The sequence below is a fragment of the Anopheles coluzzii genome, chromosome 2 (genome assembly GCF_943734685.1).
Source record: "Anopheles coluzzii chromosome 2, AcolN3, whole genome shotgun sequence".
Classification (NCBI taxonomy): domain Eukaryota; kingdom Metazoa; phylum Arthropoda; class Insecta; order Diptera; family Culicidae; genus Anopheles; species Anopheles coluzzii.
Window position 1 is genome coordinate 67785070 of NC_064670.1, and position 16732 is coordinate 67801801.

At 45.7% G+C, this 16732-nt stretch overlaps 1 protein-coding gene across 1 annotated transcript; it reads left to right on the plus strand.

The window, feature by feature from the left end:
* The first annotated feature begins 16004 nt into the window (after positions 1 to 16004).
* Positions 16005 to 16732, plus strand: LOC125908336 (zinc finger protein 853-like). The gene is made up of 2 exons (XM_049611041.1): positions 16005 to 16642; positions 16690 to 16732. The coding sequence occupies exons 1-2, from the start codon at positions 16005 to 16007 to the stop codon at positions 16730 to 16732; spliced, it is 681 nt and encodes a 226-aa protein (XP_049466998.1).

The following is a 16732-nucleotide window of genomic DNA, read 5'->3' on the forward strand; positions in this document are numbered from 1 at the left end:
CATTATGCATGATTCCGTTGATAAAGTGAACGCTACTTCCAAATGTACAGCTCTTGTAACGAGGCACGTGAATACTGCCACATATCGTTTTTCACTGCGTCTACCGACGGCTACGTCCAATGGACCCAAATAATCGATTCCCACATAGCTGAAGGGATGTGCATAGGCAGCCAGCCTTGCATTCGGTAAGGGTGCCATTTTTGGACAGGACAGCTTACATTTTTTTATTTTGCAGGTTTGGCAGTTCTTCATGCTTCTATCAACCGCGGCTCTGAGGTGTGGCACGTAATATTTCTGTCGTATCTCATTAACAACCGTTTCTCGATTTGCGTGGTTTAGTTTGCAATGATAGTCATGGATTATTAGTTTTGTTACTTGGTGTTGGTTTGGCAATAGAATCGGGTATCGCGTATTGTAATTAAGCTGTGTGGCATTTGCGGTACGACCGTCTATTCTAAGCACACCAGTTTCATCAACGAAAGGTGATAGTTTGTATAGATCGCTTTTACGATTGATAGGATGATCTTCTCGTAACTTATTGATTTCTTCACTGTATTGGTCCCGTTGCGCTAGACACCATAGGAAGTTTTCAGCCTTTTCATATTCTTCCTTTTTTAATGGCCTGTCTATGTACTTATTAGGGCATTTTAATAGTTTCGCTTGCCGTTCGGTGGCTTTTAAAGCTTCAATAGGGAGACCATTTTTCTTGCGATGACAGTTGCTTCTAAAACGGTAAATTGATGCAACTGTTCGAAGAAGAACCGTCCATTTCGAGAAACGTTCTGTTTCTATTAACAATTGGGAAGGCATTTCGATGTGCGTGTGTATGGCCTTTCGAGACTCATTAGTCTTTTCTATTATTTTTTGTGTTGGCCATTCATCTTTCGTTTGGTATAGGAACGCTGGACCCTTGTACCATCTGCTTTGGGCAGAAAGAATCGTATCTTGATTCCATTTTGTTAGGCCGTCAGCAGGATTTTCTTTGGTCGGTACGTGCCTCCACATGCTTGGATCTGTCAAGGAAAGTATTTCTCCTATTCTGCATGCCACAAATTGCTTAAATTCTCTCGGTTGAGAGGTGATCCAGGATAGTACCACCTCAGAATCAGTATGAATATATATCTCACTTATAGGAAGCGTGTGATTTTCCACCACGCAACGCATTAGCCTCGCACCTAATAGTGCGGCTTGTAATTCCATTTGAGGGATTGTTAGATGTTTCAGTGGTGCCACCTTGCACCTTGCCATTACCAAGGAGCAACGAACTTCATTATTTTCTGTTATGCGGAAATAAGCCGCGCAACCGTACGCCACCTCACTAGCATCCGTGAAGACGTGTAATTGGAGGGATCTGTATGCTTGTGGGTTTATATTGTCAAAATAGCATCTGGGTATTTCCAGCTTATTTATGATTGGAAGCAAATCAATCCAATGCAGCCACTTTTCAAACTCTGTGTCACCCATCTTCGAGTCCCAGTCCAGATTATTTCGCCATAGGTCTTGCATGAGAATGCGCCCGTGAATAAGAACAGGACCGAGCAGTCCTAGTGGATCGAACAGACTCATGACGACGCTTAGAGCTATACGCTTAGTGGGGCGTTGCTTTTCGAGCACGTAGGGGATTAGGTCTTTGCGCCAGTTAGAAGTATACTTGAATACATCATTCGAAGGGTCCCAAACCATGCCTAATACTCTTAAGGGTTTTTCCACACTATCGCGTTCCACGATCGTTACGGGTTTGTCGGATGACTCTCCCATGCCTTTCAGGACGGATTCACGATTGCTCACCCAATTTCGCATATTAAACCCAGCCCGAGAGTGAATTTCTCTTACTTGTCGGGCTCGATCTATTGCTTCTGCTTCTGTATTGCAACTATCAAAATAGTCATCCATGTATGTTTTATTTTGTATGGCATTGGCGGCTTCAGGAAATTCTAGCTCGTTTTCTTGTGCATTTCGGTGCATTATGTATTGTGCAGAACATGGCGAACAGGATGCGCCAAATGTCGCGACATCCATTATATAAATAGTTGGTGGTTCGTTTTCGTCAGAACGGAATAGAAATCTTTGTGCATGAGTATCTTCTTTACGAATCCGTATTTGGTGGAACATTTTTTCCACATCTCCTCCAAAGGCTACTTGACGTTCTCGAAATTTACTTAGCACTCCCGGGAGTGTTACTAATAGATCTGGTCCTTTTAAAAGGAATGTGTTTAGCGAGACACCATTCACTTTGGCTGCCGCATCCCATACGAGGCGTTTTTTGTCCGGCTTTCTTGGGTGTGATACTACGTTTAAGGGCAGGTACCACGTGCGCTTAGGATCGGTTTCTTCTAACTCCTTTTGAGTGGCTTTGTGTGCGTATCCCTTTTCTATATAGTGTTGAATCTGTTGATGAACATCTCGCTTTAGTTCTGAATCTTTCCTAAGTTTCCGTTCCAGCGATTGTAATCGCTTGAGAGCCATAGGAAAGCTGTTTGGAAAGTTGACGTCATCACTCTTCCATAGCAGGCCAGTCGTATATCTATCTCCATCTCGTACGGTGGTGTTGTGTAGCATGGATTTTGCTCGCGCTAGTTCTGGATCTTCAGGTAGCAAGCTGCTTATGCCAACTTCTTCCAACGTGAAATAGTTTTTTAGAATTTGGTTAAGCTCTTGGTCGCTGTTTTCGGGCATTACTTCTCTAACAGTGTGGTGCATCGTGTTGTTGCTCTGGTTGTTGTTGCAGGGTCCGTAAATAGCCCAGCCCAATGGACTCCTAACGGCAATTGGTTCCCCAGGGCCGCCTATTCGCGTCTCCAGCGGTGCCAGCAGGTTGATGTGTTGTAATCCGATCAGCAACTTCGGCTCCTCTTTCAGGTACGGCCGAACAGACAGTCCCTGAAAGTGAGCAAAGTTTGTGGTTAGTGAAGAGAAGATGAGTTCTTGAGGCGGCAAACTTAGCTTTTGGACGGTACGAGCGTTGGAAAGCTCGTAGCGTCTGCTGTCGCCTCTCGCCGAAATTTCCAAGCTTATCCGCATCGAGCTAGATTCCACCCTCGTTATGTCTGAAGTCCAGCTCATCTCCAGCGGCTCTGGCATCCCGATGACACCGAGGCTACGTGCCAGATCAGTTTCCAAAAAAGTTACCGATGATCCATCGTCGAGGAATGCCAGGGTCTCGACGCTCTTTTGCCCATAGTAAATCGTAACGGGCACGACACGAAATAGTAATTCTGATGATCTCGTCACTGTATTATGCGCCATACATTGCGCTACTTCAGGTCGGACTGTTTCGTGTAGTAGCGTATTGTGTCGCGCTCCGCAGCCAGCGATGTCGCAACGGATTCTCGACAAGCACCGCTTGGATCCGTGAGCGTTCAGACAAATTTCGCACAAAGCTTTCTCTTTTACTGCCTGCCGTCGACATTGCACAGTCATTGTCCTGAAGGTTTCGCAAAATCGTACATGGTGCTGGTCGCTACATATTGGGCACCTGCTACCCATTACTGTTACTCTTGGTTGTGAGTGTACGTTAACCGGATAGCGGCCTAAGGTGTGAGGAGGTCGCCCGGAGTTGTGTCTCTGCTGGGATTTGTCTGGGGGAACGTATTTGCAGGCCTCACAAGCCTCATCTAAAAGCCGATCGATAAACTCACCAAAGTCCCTTAGATTTGGTCGTGTAACCCGGCTCTTGTAGCGTACCCACTCTAGTCTCCTTGACGCCGGCAGCTTTTCTGCTAACTCTTCCAGCAGCATGGGGTTGTTCAGGTGATCTTCCTGATCCGCCGTCACTAGTTGGTCACACAACTGCTGCACTGCCATCCCATAAGTGATGAGCGACTCCAGGTGCTCTGGTTTGGGAGCTTCTGTCCGTCGCGCTTGGTCCAGCAGCTCCTTCACAACCAGCGCCGGTCGACCGTACAAGCGCTCGAGGGTTTTGATGACTAGAGGCGCTGCTTTGGGAGTGTTCAGCTTAGACAAAACTGCGTCACGTGCGGGACCTTGCAGACACTCTTCGAGACGGATTATATTCTCTCGATCCGTGAATCCGCAGGCTTCCGTCGAGTCGTTGTAGCAGCTTATGAATACGAGCCACTCCTTCGTCGATCCTCTAAAGGTGGGCAGTTTTTTGGGGTAGATTTGCCTCGCCACCACCTGGTCCTCTGTAAGGCCTCGCCTTCTTGTTTCCGCAACGGCTGCCACTGTCGTAGGGTTGACGGTCACTGTTTCCACTAACGCGGATACAGCCACATCACTGGTACATGCAGCGGGGTTATACTGCTGTTGCTGCTGTTGCAGCTGATGCAGTTGCTGCTGATGCAGCGGCTCATGCTGCTGTTGCTGATGCTGCTGTTCATGCTGCTGCTGATGCAGCTGCTGTTGGTCGCGTACCCACTCCTCCGTTTTCAACGAATTACTCGCGAATGATCGGTGGGATCCGCGTTCTGTTTCCTCCTCGAACTGGAGACGAAGTTTCTCCTGCTCGAGTTTCAGGCTCGCCATTTTGAGTTCAAACTCCTTGACGGCCATCTCTCTTTCTAACTCTTGCACTTTTGCAAGACGTTCTAACGCCGCGCTTGAATTGCGCGAATGCGCTTTTGACGATTTCGCGCTGGGTGGTCTAGCAGCTTGGGACGTCGTAGGCTGCAGCGTTTCCGCGGATGCTGTACGCCCCGAGGTCTCGCCCTCGCTTGGTGCTGCGTTCTTGGTCTCGTTGCCTTGGCAGCTTCCAGCAGGCTTCCCCGGTTTCGCGATGGCTTCCTTCGCAGGCTTAGGCTGGCCCGTTCCCCTCGCTTCGCTCTTTGCCACTTTCACGCACGATTCACATCGCCACTCCAGGAATTTGATTTCCGCGGTGACGCCAGCACATCCGTAGTGGTACCACTTTTCACAACTATCACACAGCACCATGTCGTCTACGGTATTATGCCGCTCGCAGCCACCACAATCAAACCCGCGTTTACTCATCGTATCTCAAATATTCACACGGAATAGAGCTGATCAATTTTAAAATGTTGCTACGTGTGTAGCAATCTATATTTGAGTTTAAAAAAGAAAGGATGACAAAATTCACAAACTAGCTTTTGGTGATGTTCGCAGCGTAGTTTTAAAATTGGTGTTGCCTATCCGTTTTCTAATTTGTGACTAATTTTGCGTTTAGCGATGGCGCCCTGTTCTCGATCAGCTGTGCGAACTTGACCCTAGTTGAACCGCTTCCTGATTGGTCCTATTCTGGGAGAACTAGTTGTCGCACAAGCTAACCCTGTCGTCCCTTTCTATGTATTTAGTACGCCATCTGACGGGTAAAGTGGGAGTTAGGTCGATCTGCTGTTGACAGATCGATGTTTACAAACATTACTTCTGTCTAGAACGCATGTGGTCTATATCGTGCCAACAGTGGATTTGACAAGTACAGCAAAGAAATAGCCTCAACACTGCGGGACATTTACTTAACAGATGCAGTAGTTGAAGGATGTTCTTCCAATGAAGTCCGACGGAAAATTTTGCAGAAAAATTTTGAGTTTTCGGAAATCGAAGACATGGGAGTTGCGCAAGAGAGCATAGATAATCAAATAGCTGAAATGGCAGCTGGACCATCATTTGAAAAAGTGTTTAAAATCGAACACGGCGGAAGAAAAGGGAATCCCAGAGCGGAATACAAGGGATCCAGACAAGTTGAAAACAGGCGTAACGAAAAGGCTTGTTTCAATTGCGGACGTGTAGGACACTTTGCGGCATCTTTCAATTGCCCTGCTCGCGGGAAGGAATGTAGAAATTTGTTGAATAAGTACAACGCGCAAGAAGTCGATCCGCACATATGTAAACGACGGCAAAGACTAAGCGGGACGTCGAATAAGCAAGAACGTCAGATGTTGAATAAACCTCGCTCTCTTTTGCTAAAACCTTCAACCAGACAACACGTGCGTAAGAATCCTCTTTGAATCGACAAATATTTAACAGGTGGGGCCCAGATCCACAAAAATGTCCGAAATCGTGAAAAATACCGGAATCGAACGACTGGTAGGACGAGAGAACTGGTCGACATGGAAATTCGCTGTGCAGACGTTTTTAGAAGTCGAAGACCTGTGGGACGCCGTCGAGCCTATTGTGAAAGCCGACGGAACAGTAGAGGCCGTGAATCCCGTAAAGGATAAGAAAGCGCGAGGTAGAATCATATTGCTGTTAGAACCGCATAATTATTATCATGTGAAAGATACACGAACGGCTCAAGAAGCTTGGAAGAAGCTGTGTGACGCGTTTGAAGAAACGGGCTTAGCACGAGAAGTTGGTCTGCTTTACAAGCTAATTAGAACCGACTTGGAGAGCTGTGGATCTATGGAACAGTATGCGAACAAAATGATTTCTACATGCCACCAATTAAACGCGATCGGTTTCACTATTGCAGAACGATTTGTTGGTGCGCTTCTCCTTGCTGGGTTGCCTGAACGTTATCAGCCGATGGTAATGGCATTAAAGAATTCAGGCACAGCTATAACGGGCGATTCGGTGAAAACGATTCTGTTGCAAGAGGAAGAAGATTCGACGCATGAAAAAATATGTGTCGTGAAACGTGATACACACAAGCTACGCGTAAAGAACCAGCCTAGAAGATTTGATCACAAAGGCCCCAAATGTTGGAAATGTCATAAATTTGGCCACATCGCTAGACAATGCGATGATCAATCTAATGCAAGATCGAATGCGTTTGGAGCGGTTCTGTTAAGTGTTGGTGAAGGTGCAGAGAGCGATTGGTATGTGGATTCTGGTGCCACGATGCATATGACACGTAACCTCAAACTCTTGGAAGCCGTGAAAGATAGAAGCGGAACGGTCCTGGCTGCGAATAATAGGACCATGCAGGTCAAAGCATGTGGCACTGCAAAACTTTATCCGGCTAAGAGTAGACAAGGGGGTATTCTACCGGTTCACGATGTTCACTATATTCCCAATCTTTCGATGAATTTGCTGTCGGTGTCACGAATAGTGCAAAAGGGGAATACAGTCGTGTTTGATAACGAAGGATGCCGAATAATGAATAGTGATGGCATTGTTATTGCGACTGGTGTGATGGAAAACGATTTGTTCAAGATAATCGAACGGAAATCGTATGAACGAAATAAGGTACTGGCATGCTCAGATCATTCGATGGAAATATGGCATAAGCGGTTGGGCCATATGAATGCAAGCAACCTGAGAAAGATGGCTAATGGTGTCGTGAATGGTATGCGAATGAACGGAAAAGATTCGATTGGTGATTGTCGGATTTGTCCGATGGGAAAGCAGACGCGGTTGCCTTTTAGTAAGAGTGGAACGAGAGCTGATGGATTGCTGGAAGTAATACACTCGGATATTTCTGGTCCCATGGAAGTGTCATCATTGGGAGGTAATCGTTATTATATAACTTTTATTGATGATATGTCGCGACGAGTGTGGGTGTACTTTTTGAAAAGCAAGTCAGCTGATGAAGTGCTAGAATGCTTCAAAGATTTCCATGTGAAGGCAGAACGTCAGAGTGAGAGAAGAATGAAAGTGCTTCGAACGGACAATGGCAAAGAATACATCAATGTAATATTTCAAAAATATTTACAGAAGCATGGCATACGGCATCAGACAACAAATGAGTACACGCCGGAACAGAATGGCATGGCAGAACGTGCAAACCGAACAATTGTGGAAAAGGCGCGTTGTATGCTGTACGAAACGAAGTTGCCGAAAACATTCTGGGCAGAAGCTGTGCAGACAGCTGTATATCTGATAAATAGATCGCTGACCAATAGCCATGATTTGTCACCAGAAGAGGTGTGGAGCGGCAAGAAACCGGATATTGCACATGTCCGGGTGTTTGGTACGAAAACGATGGTACAGATTCCCAAGGTGAAGCGACAGAAATGGGATCCTAAATCAAAAGAGTGTGTGTTCGTTGGATTTGAAGAGGACACCAAGGGGTATCGGTTGTACGATCCTGCTGCAAGGTGCATGATGAAAAGTCGCGATGTCATTTTCATCAATGAAGGTGGTGATACAAATGCGCAGATTCCCGAGCTAGATAGCACAGTGTTGCTTGATTTAAGTGAAGTACAGGGAAGCAGGCACAATGATGAAAATGATTTGGAGCATATAAGCGACAGCACGGCGGAAGATATACCATCACATATCAACACGAATACTCCATCTACCAGCATAAGTGAAGTAGAGCCTCAGGTGTTGAGACGCAGTAAACGTCAGCATAAGGTTCCAGAAAGGTTCAACGATTTCGTGGTTGGCAATACAAGCGCACCTGGTTCAGTGTCGTCTGACGAAAGCAGTGATGATTATGAAAGTACAGAAGGTGAACCGGAAGGGGTTGCTGCTTTTCAACAAGAGTTGTGCAGTGAGGAACCGAAGAATTATGCAGAGGCAATGGCTTCCTGGGATGCGGATCAGTGGAAGCAAGCTATGGCTGAAGAGCTCGAGTCAATCGAAGCTAATGACACATGGACGATAGTAGATTTGCCTCCAGGACGTAAAGCGATTGGATGCAAATGGGTTTATACGCGCAAAACCGACGCAGATGGAAAGTTGTACCGATACAAAGCCCGATTAGTTGCTCAAGGGTTTAGCCACCAGTATGGGAAGGATTACGATGAAGTGTTTGCGCCGGTAGTCAGGCAAACGACCTTTCGTAGTCTGATGTCAGTAGCAGCTAAGAAGAACTTGGCGGTGAAGCAGTATGATATCAAAACCGCATTCCTGTATGCAAAGCTGGAAGAAGAGATTTATATGCGGGTTCCATGTGGTCTGAATGCTGATGGAAAGGTCTGTAAATTAAACAAGGGACTTTACGGACTGAAGCAGGCGGCAAGGTCATGGAATCAGAGACTGGATGAGGAGTTGAGACGTCAAGGCTTCAACAGTTGTTTGGCGGACACTTGCTTGTATCGAAGGCGGCATCGAGGAAGCTGGTGTTCCGTTCTCGTTTACGTTGATGACTTGATCGTGGCGGGAGAAGATCCCGGAATGATATCGTCGTTACTCGCGGGACTGCAGAAGTCATTCGAGGTAAATGTTATCGGTGATGTTTGTTTCTTTTTAGGAATTGAGATAGAAAAGGACAAACGAGGCGATTATTTCCTGAGCCAGAGGAAATACATAACCGATGTGATCGAAACTTGTGGCTTAGTCGACGCGAAGATATCCAATATCCCTCTCGACCCCGGTTACGTTAAGCGCGAAGAAGAAGAAGTAACGCTAGCAAGTAACTATGACTACCAGAAGATGATCGGTAAGCTACTTTACATAGCGATAAATACGAGGCCCGATATCGCAGCAGCAGTTTCGATTTTGAGTCAGAAAATGATTAGGCCCACTCAAAGTGATTGGAAAGAGGTTAAACGGGTGATACGATACTTAAAGGGTACAATCGATTTTCGTTTGCGGTTGAGCCAAGAAGGCACAACAAATGGAATTATAGGATACTGCGATTCAGACTGGGCAGAAAACAAACAGGATAGGAAATCCAACAGCGGATACGTATTTAAAGTGAATGGTGGAACAGTTAGCTGGGCATGTAGGAAACAAAGTTGCGTGTCACTTTCTACCACAGAAGCTGAGTTTGTAGCATTATCGGAGGCAATTCAGGAAGCGATTTGGCTTAAATTACTTCTTAAGGAGCTCAACGATGAGCAAGAGGTTTTAATATATGAAGATAATCAGAGCTGCCTGAAATTGTTAGAAGGAGAAAAGTTAAGCAACAGAACGAAGCATATCGCTACGAGATATTACTTCACCAAGAATCAGATCAAGGAAAGAAAGATTAGTTGTGTATATTGTGCTTCGGAAATTATGATAGCAGATCTCCTTAAAAAACCCTTGCCGAGGATAAGATTGCAAAAGTTAGTTGCAATGATAGGATTAGCTGGATATATTTAGGAGGAGCTAATTCATTAACAAACACGCGTTGAGGAGGAGTGTTGAATAAGTACAACGCGCAAGAAGTCGATCCGCACATATGTAAACGACGACAACGGCTAAGCGGGACGTCGAATAAGCAAGAACGTCAGATGTTGAATAAACCTCGCTCTCTTTTGCTAAAACCTTCAACCAGACAACACGTGCGTAAGAATCCTCTTTGAATCGACAAATATTTAACAAAATTGTAAGAAACTTGTTCATTTTGAACAAATTTGCCGAAAGTTTATGGAGAAGGGTCCGACTAAACGTCAAATACGAGCAATTGACGAATCATCAGAGGCAAAACAACCGAAAACTGAGGAGGAAACAAATGGTTCGAAAGTGTATTATGCATTATATTCAGGGAATGAGTCAAACGTAATATCTTGTATGCTTGGAGGAGTCAACGAAGTTCGAAGATCTTGAGAGCATACAGAAGCCTAAAACCACTCACAATATTAGGCACTTTTGTTGCGGAGGTTGCTGTAGCGGGCCAACGCTTTCAAGCGGAGTTTTTTGTGGTAGAAAAAGGACAACGTTGGTTACTGGGTGACAAGACGGCTAAGCAACTAGGTATTTTGAAAGTCGGGCTAGACATAAACAGAGTGCAAGTAGATCCGATTCCAAAAATGAAGGGCATAACAGCAAAAATTAAGATGAACCCACAGATCATCCCGTTCTATCAGCCGATGCGACGAATTCCGATACCTTTGGAGGAGTCAGTAGATCGGAAGTTAGATGGATTGTTAAAAAGGGATATAATCAAGATAAAGACAGGCCCGACGACATGGGTTTCGCCGTAGTGGGAAAGTGAAACGGAGAGTCAGAGTGAAGAGTCAACGAAGCGGTATTAAGGGAACATCATCTAATGCCTTCGGTTGACGAGTTTTTGGCGAAATTAGGACGTGGACAGCTGTGGAGTAAACTTGACCGTAGCAATAGACGATGCGCAATCTCAGATTGCGCATATATTTATCTGTCAAACGGGTCGGTTTGATATATTTATCTGTCAAAAAATATATATATATATCTCGGACATATAATCTTGAAAATTTATGCGCAATCTTGGCGCAATCTGAAAATGTATGGAAATGACGTTTATAGCTCAGGGTTGGCTACGCGAAATGACTTATGTTTTGATAAAACGAATATATGCGCAATCTGAGATTGCGCATCGTCTATTGCTACGGTGATATTTGTTGGCAGGACAGCCCACTGTGCGGTAAGAACCCCTTCGGCTAGCAGTGCGTCCACCTGCATTTCTATACGCACCTCGGGGTGACAAGTGACAGCTGCCGGATGCCGGGGGCACATGGGAAGAATGAGTACAGGTGTCTCCCGAGTTACGACTGTATTTGGGACTGAAAAAATGTCCCAAAGCAAGGTGTAAGTCGAAATAGTCGTACGTCGAATATCTGTGAACTTAAAGTTTATAACCAAAATTGTAGAGTAGGAATCAATGAAATCTAGTATTTTATTTCAAATAATGTACGATAATTTGAAAACGGCTTTTGGGGTAAAATTTATACGATATAGATATTCAAGACTGGGGAGTTGTGAAATCTGTGGAAATGTGTTTGTAACGGTTATCAGCACAGAAATTCAAAAAATATATCAATTTCATTTCAATGACAACTTTAAACTGTCAAAATCAAAATCGTCGTAACTGCGAATCGTCGTAACTCGAGGGGTCGTAACTCGGGGGACGCCTGTATTGTACAAGAGACGCATGAGATAAGGTAGTGAAATAAAGTAACAAGAAAACGTAACAGTGGCGACGAGGCGGTAGAAGTTTGCAAAAACCAGCGAAAATTTTCCCGGGACCGTGTGTTATCATCGACAATCGAAAGTGCTCAAAAAAACAATTCTGCAGCAGGCGGAGGAGAGTCATCAAATTATGTGTCGGAAGCGATACTGAAAAATCTCGCCAACCAGCAGAGCCTCATGTCTTCTATGGCACAACAGCTTCAATTGACGAATCAATCCATACAAAAGTTCACACATATGGAGGTTGTACTTGGCTCATTATCAAGTAATATGTCAGAGTTTGTCTACGACAAAGGAAACGGATACACTTTCGACGCTTGGTACTCCCGTTACAGCGAACTTTTCGATCGAGATGCTTGCAACCTTGACAACGCGGGAAAAGTAAGGTTACTTTTACACAAACTGAGCCCACAAGATCACGAGCGGTACAATAGTTTCATATTGCCAAAACTAGCTCGCGAATTCACATTCGAACAAACAGTGGAAAAGCTAAAATCCCTGTTTGGCGCTACCATCTCTACGTTTCGCCGCAGATACAATTGTCTTCATATGACAAAAGATGACGTAGATGATTATCTTTCATATTCCTGCAAAGTGAACAAATCCTGTGTTGATTTAAACTTTCCGAGTTGACTGAGGAACAGTTTAAATGCTTGATCTACGTATGTGGACTTAAGTCAAGCAGCGATGCAGAGATTCGTATGAGGCTGATCAACAAACTGAACGAAGCACAGGACATCACGCTCCAACAAATCGTCGAACAGTGCAACAGTCTCGTTAACCTCAAACAGGACACTGTGCTTGTAGAGCAACCATCGTCAGTGCAGTACGTTGCTAACAAAGGTCCATCACAGCAACAACGTCATCCCAGCGGAGGACACAAACAGCAGGATCATCCTCGTACTCCTTGCTGGTCTTGCGGTGCAATGCACTTCCACAAAGATTGTCCGAGTCGAAACCAAAAATGCAAAGATTGTGGTAAAATTGGACATTCCGAGGGATACTGCGCCTATTTCACATCAATGGCGACCACCAGTGCTCCAGCGCAGAAGGCACCATGGAAGAAGCAGTACAGGCGGAAGCAACATCAGGGACAGACATCGAAAATAGTGACAGTCAACCATGTCACTCAAAGAAGGAAGTTCGTCTCCGTTCATCTCAACAACATTTCTCATCGACTGCAAATTGACACGGAATCGGACATCACCATCATCTCACATCAGGCATGGAAGCGTATCGGTTCTCCGGCAGTCAAACCAGCCACTTGCAATGCTAGGACAGCGTCGGGCGATCCGTTGCAATTAGCGGCGGAGCTGAAGTGCAGCATCACCATCAATAACGTTACGAAACAGGGTAAGTGTTTTGTAACTGATCCGAATGTCAATCTTAACGTTTTAGGGATTGATATGATGGACCCTTTTGGACTGTGGAACGAGCCAATCACAGCATTCTGCAACCAGATCTGCACCACGAAGACGACAAACATAGCAGAACTACGGTCTCGTTATCCAGACGTCTTCAACGACAAAATGGGGTTGTACAACAAGACAGCAGTACAACTAACGTTGAAGGGCACGCCTACACCAGTATTTCGTGCAAAGAGACCCGTTGCGTACATGATGGAAACTGTTGTTGAAGATGAGCTGCATCGTCTGGGAAGTCTTGGCATCATCAAAAAAGTGGACTTTTCTGACTGGGCGGCACCCATCGTCGTGGTACAAAAACCGAACGGCACCGTTCGTATTTGTGCGGATTTCTCGACGGGGTTGAACAACGTGCTGGAGTCGAATAATTATCCTTTACCACTGCCAGAGGATATCTTCGTGAAAATGGCTAACTGCGTCATTTTCAGCCATATTGATTTGTCGGACGCCTACCTACAAGTACCCGTAGACGAAGCAAGCCAACCATCCCTAACCATCAACACCCACATGGGACTGTTTCAATTCACACGATTGTCACCCGGCATCAAATCAGCGCCAGGGGCATTTCAAAAGTTGATGGATACGATGCTCGCTGGGCTCAATAGCACCACAGGGTACCTGGACGACATATTAGTAGGTGGACGAAACGAAGATGAGCATCAGCAAAACTTACATCTCGGATGAGTCCACCCAATCCTACTCATTTTGCTCCACCAAAAGATGGATGCAGCTAAATGTTCTTCGGCAAACCGAATGCGCGCTTCTACGTGGTGCGGCAGCAGCTTACGAACCTTCCGCGGTCTACGGGCACAGAACCCAGCGGCGTGTAAACGGCGAGACACCGTTTTCGCCAAAACTTGCAAACCAAGCTCCTGCTTGATACGAGTGCAAGTTTTGAAAGGATCCGCCCTGATCATCTCAACAATCTGCGCGTCAACGTCGGCCGTTGTTTTTCGCGGACGACCTGTCGATTTACCCGTAGCCTCGCTACGAATGGCGTTGTCCACAAACGTCCGCGAACGGCCGAACGCCTTGCAGATTGTCTTGATCGGCACGTTCTCGCGATATAGCCCCTGAATGTGTTTCGCTCCTCTGGTGTGCAGTGCTTTCCGCGACCCATGATGATTTTGTGGAATTTTTAAATAGCAACCTTTCACCTTGACCACTGATGGAAGAATGAAGCGCAACACGGTTTGGCCCTCCTTTTATACTGCCGCAAAACGCTGCCGGCACTCAAAACTCAGATAAGTAGCGCACCAAAAATGAGAGTATAAAAGGCAAAATTCGGCTATTGCAAATTCAGTACGCCTCGAACTGTTGGCGATGACACCTAGTGAACGCAAAAAAATACACAAATTTTTTTCCTATTTTTATGTCCACCAGTGTACCAACGTATACAGCAAATCGTTTACAACGATGGGCATGAACCCTTCTGCTCTACGATTTTTCGATAAACTATAACTCTACAGATAGTTTTGGTCGCGCCGACGTATTATCACGTCTTATCAATCGACATGTGCGGCCAGATGAAGAGATGCTGATAGCTAATCTCACTTTCGAAAAAAGTATTCGGAGCATCTTGAACGAATCACTGCAAGCAGTCCTATTGTCGTTCAAGACAATTCAAAATACAACCAAAAATGATGATACCTTACAACAAATCATCAAGTTCATTAAGGAAGGTTGGCCTCCTAAAACCATCATAAAGGATCCTAAAATCCTACAATTTTATCAACGACGAGATGGACTGTCTGTCGTAGCAGATTGTATTCTGTATGGAGAGAGATTGGTCGTGCCTCCCAGTTCCAGGGAAAGTGTCCTCAAGCAGCTACACAAGGGACACCCTGGTATCGAACGCATGCGCTCTATCGCACGGCAGTATGTGTACTGGCCAAACGTCGATGAAGACGTTGCACATATCGTAAAATCGTGTATCGAATGTTCTAGTGTTGCGAAAACAGATAGAAAAACAACTCTTGAATCCTGGCCAGTTCCGGAAAAAGCATGGCAAAGGATACATCTCGATTATGCAGGGCCTGTTGACGGTTACTACTATCTGATTCTGGTTGACGCATACTCTAAGTAGCCAGAAGTGATGCGCACTAAAGACATCACCACAACCGCAATATTGCGCATGCTCCGCAATATTTTCGCAAGACACGGACAACCTGAAACATTGGTCACTGATAATGGTACACAATTTACTAGTAATATGTTCAAAACATTCTGTGAGCACTATAGTATTGTGCATTTGAAGACTGCTCCCTTTCATCCGCAGTCAAACGGACTATCAGAAAGATTCGTCGACACATTCAAGAGAGTCCTTAAAAAAATTACAGCAGAGGGGGAAACGTTAGAAGAAGCACCTTTCTGCTGTGCTATCTTTCAACACCATGTCGTAGTTCACCGGAAGGAAAATCACCAGCTGAGCACATTTATAAAAGACCAATACGAACAGCTCTCGAATTATTACGTCCACCCTCTTCATCGCACAAAGTGATGATAACTGTTGGAAAAACTGAGCGCAGCACCGCTACTCAACCCTGTCGCCACGTGACAAGGGCTTGACGTACGCGTTCGGCTAAGCTCGGCGCTGCTCGGCTAAGTTCGCGACTGAAGGGCTCGGGATCGGCCTCTTCATCTTTTATCCGCCGACCCGGACGGACGTAGCGCGTGCTCGTCCCGTTTTATCTTGTACAGTGCGTGTCTTGTAAACGCGTTTATTTTATGTAATTTTTAATTTGTTAAAATAAATAAGTGATAAGTTGCAAACCATAAAAGTGGCGATGAGTAAAAAGGAAAAAGACTTTAGTAGTGAAAAAAAGTGTAAAGTAATACGTGTGCAAAATTCCGTCAACGCGTAAACGGCGCCGAAAGGACACGAGTCCGGAAGACATCGAGATGGATGAAGAGCAGCGAAGACTTTCGCAGCATTTCGAGGTTCCGGGACCGGTGTTTCTGCAACCGGTAAATGATCAGCCCCTCCTGCCCAACGCTCCTGCCATGGATCAGCCCACGGGAGTCCAACCATCGACAAGCCAGCAATTGCCATCGTTCCAGCCAGCGACAAGCCAGCAAGCGCCATCGTTCCAGCCAGCGACAAGCCAGCAAGCGCCATTGTTCCCGCAAGCCACAAGCCAGCACCCGCCATCGCTGTCGAATTCATCCGCAAACGGTGAGCCCTCAATGATCCAATTAATGCAACTTTTGCAACATCAAATGCAACAGCAACAGCAAATGCAGCAAATGCAGCAACAGTTGATGACAAAATTAATGCAGCAGCAGCAGCCGGTATCACAACCGGTAACAGCATCACACACACAGCAGCAGTTCCAGCCGGGTCCACCCAACCCGGAGCAAATCCTTGATGCATTGGCCAGTAACATCACTGAGATCCGCTTCGAGGCCGAAGCCGGAATCACGTTCGAGGCCTGGTACTCACGGTACGAGGATTTATTCATCAATGATGCTGCACGGATTGACGATTCCGCAAAGGTGAGGCTGCTCATGCGTAAGCTGGGTGCAATGGAGCACGAAAGGTACGTTAATTTTATATTACCCCGTTATCCTCGTGATTTTACGCTAGAAGCCACAATCGAGAAGCTAAAATCAATTTTTGGCAAGGCTGA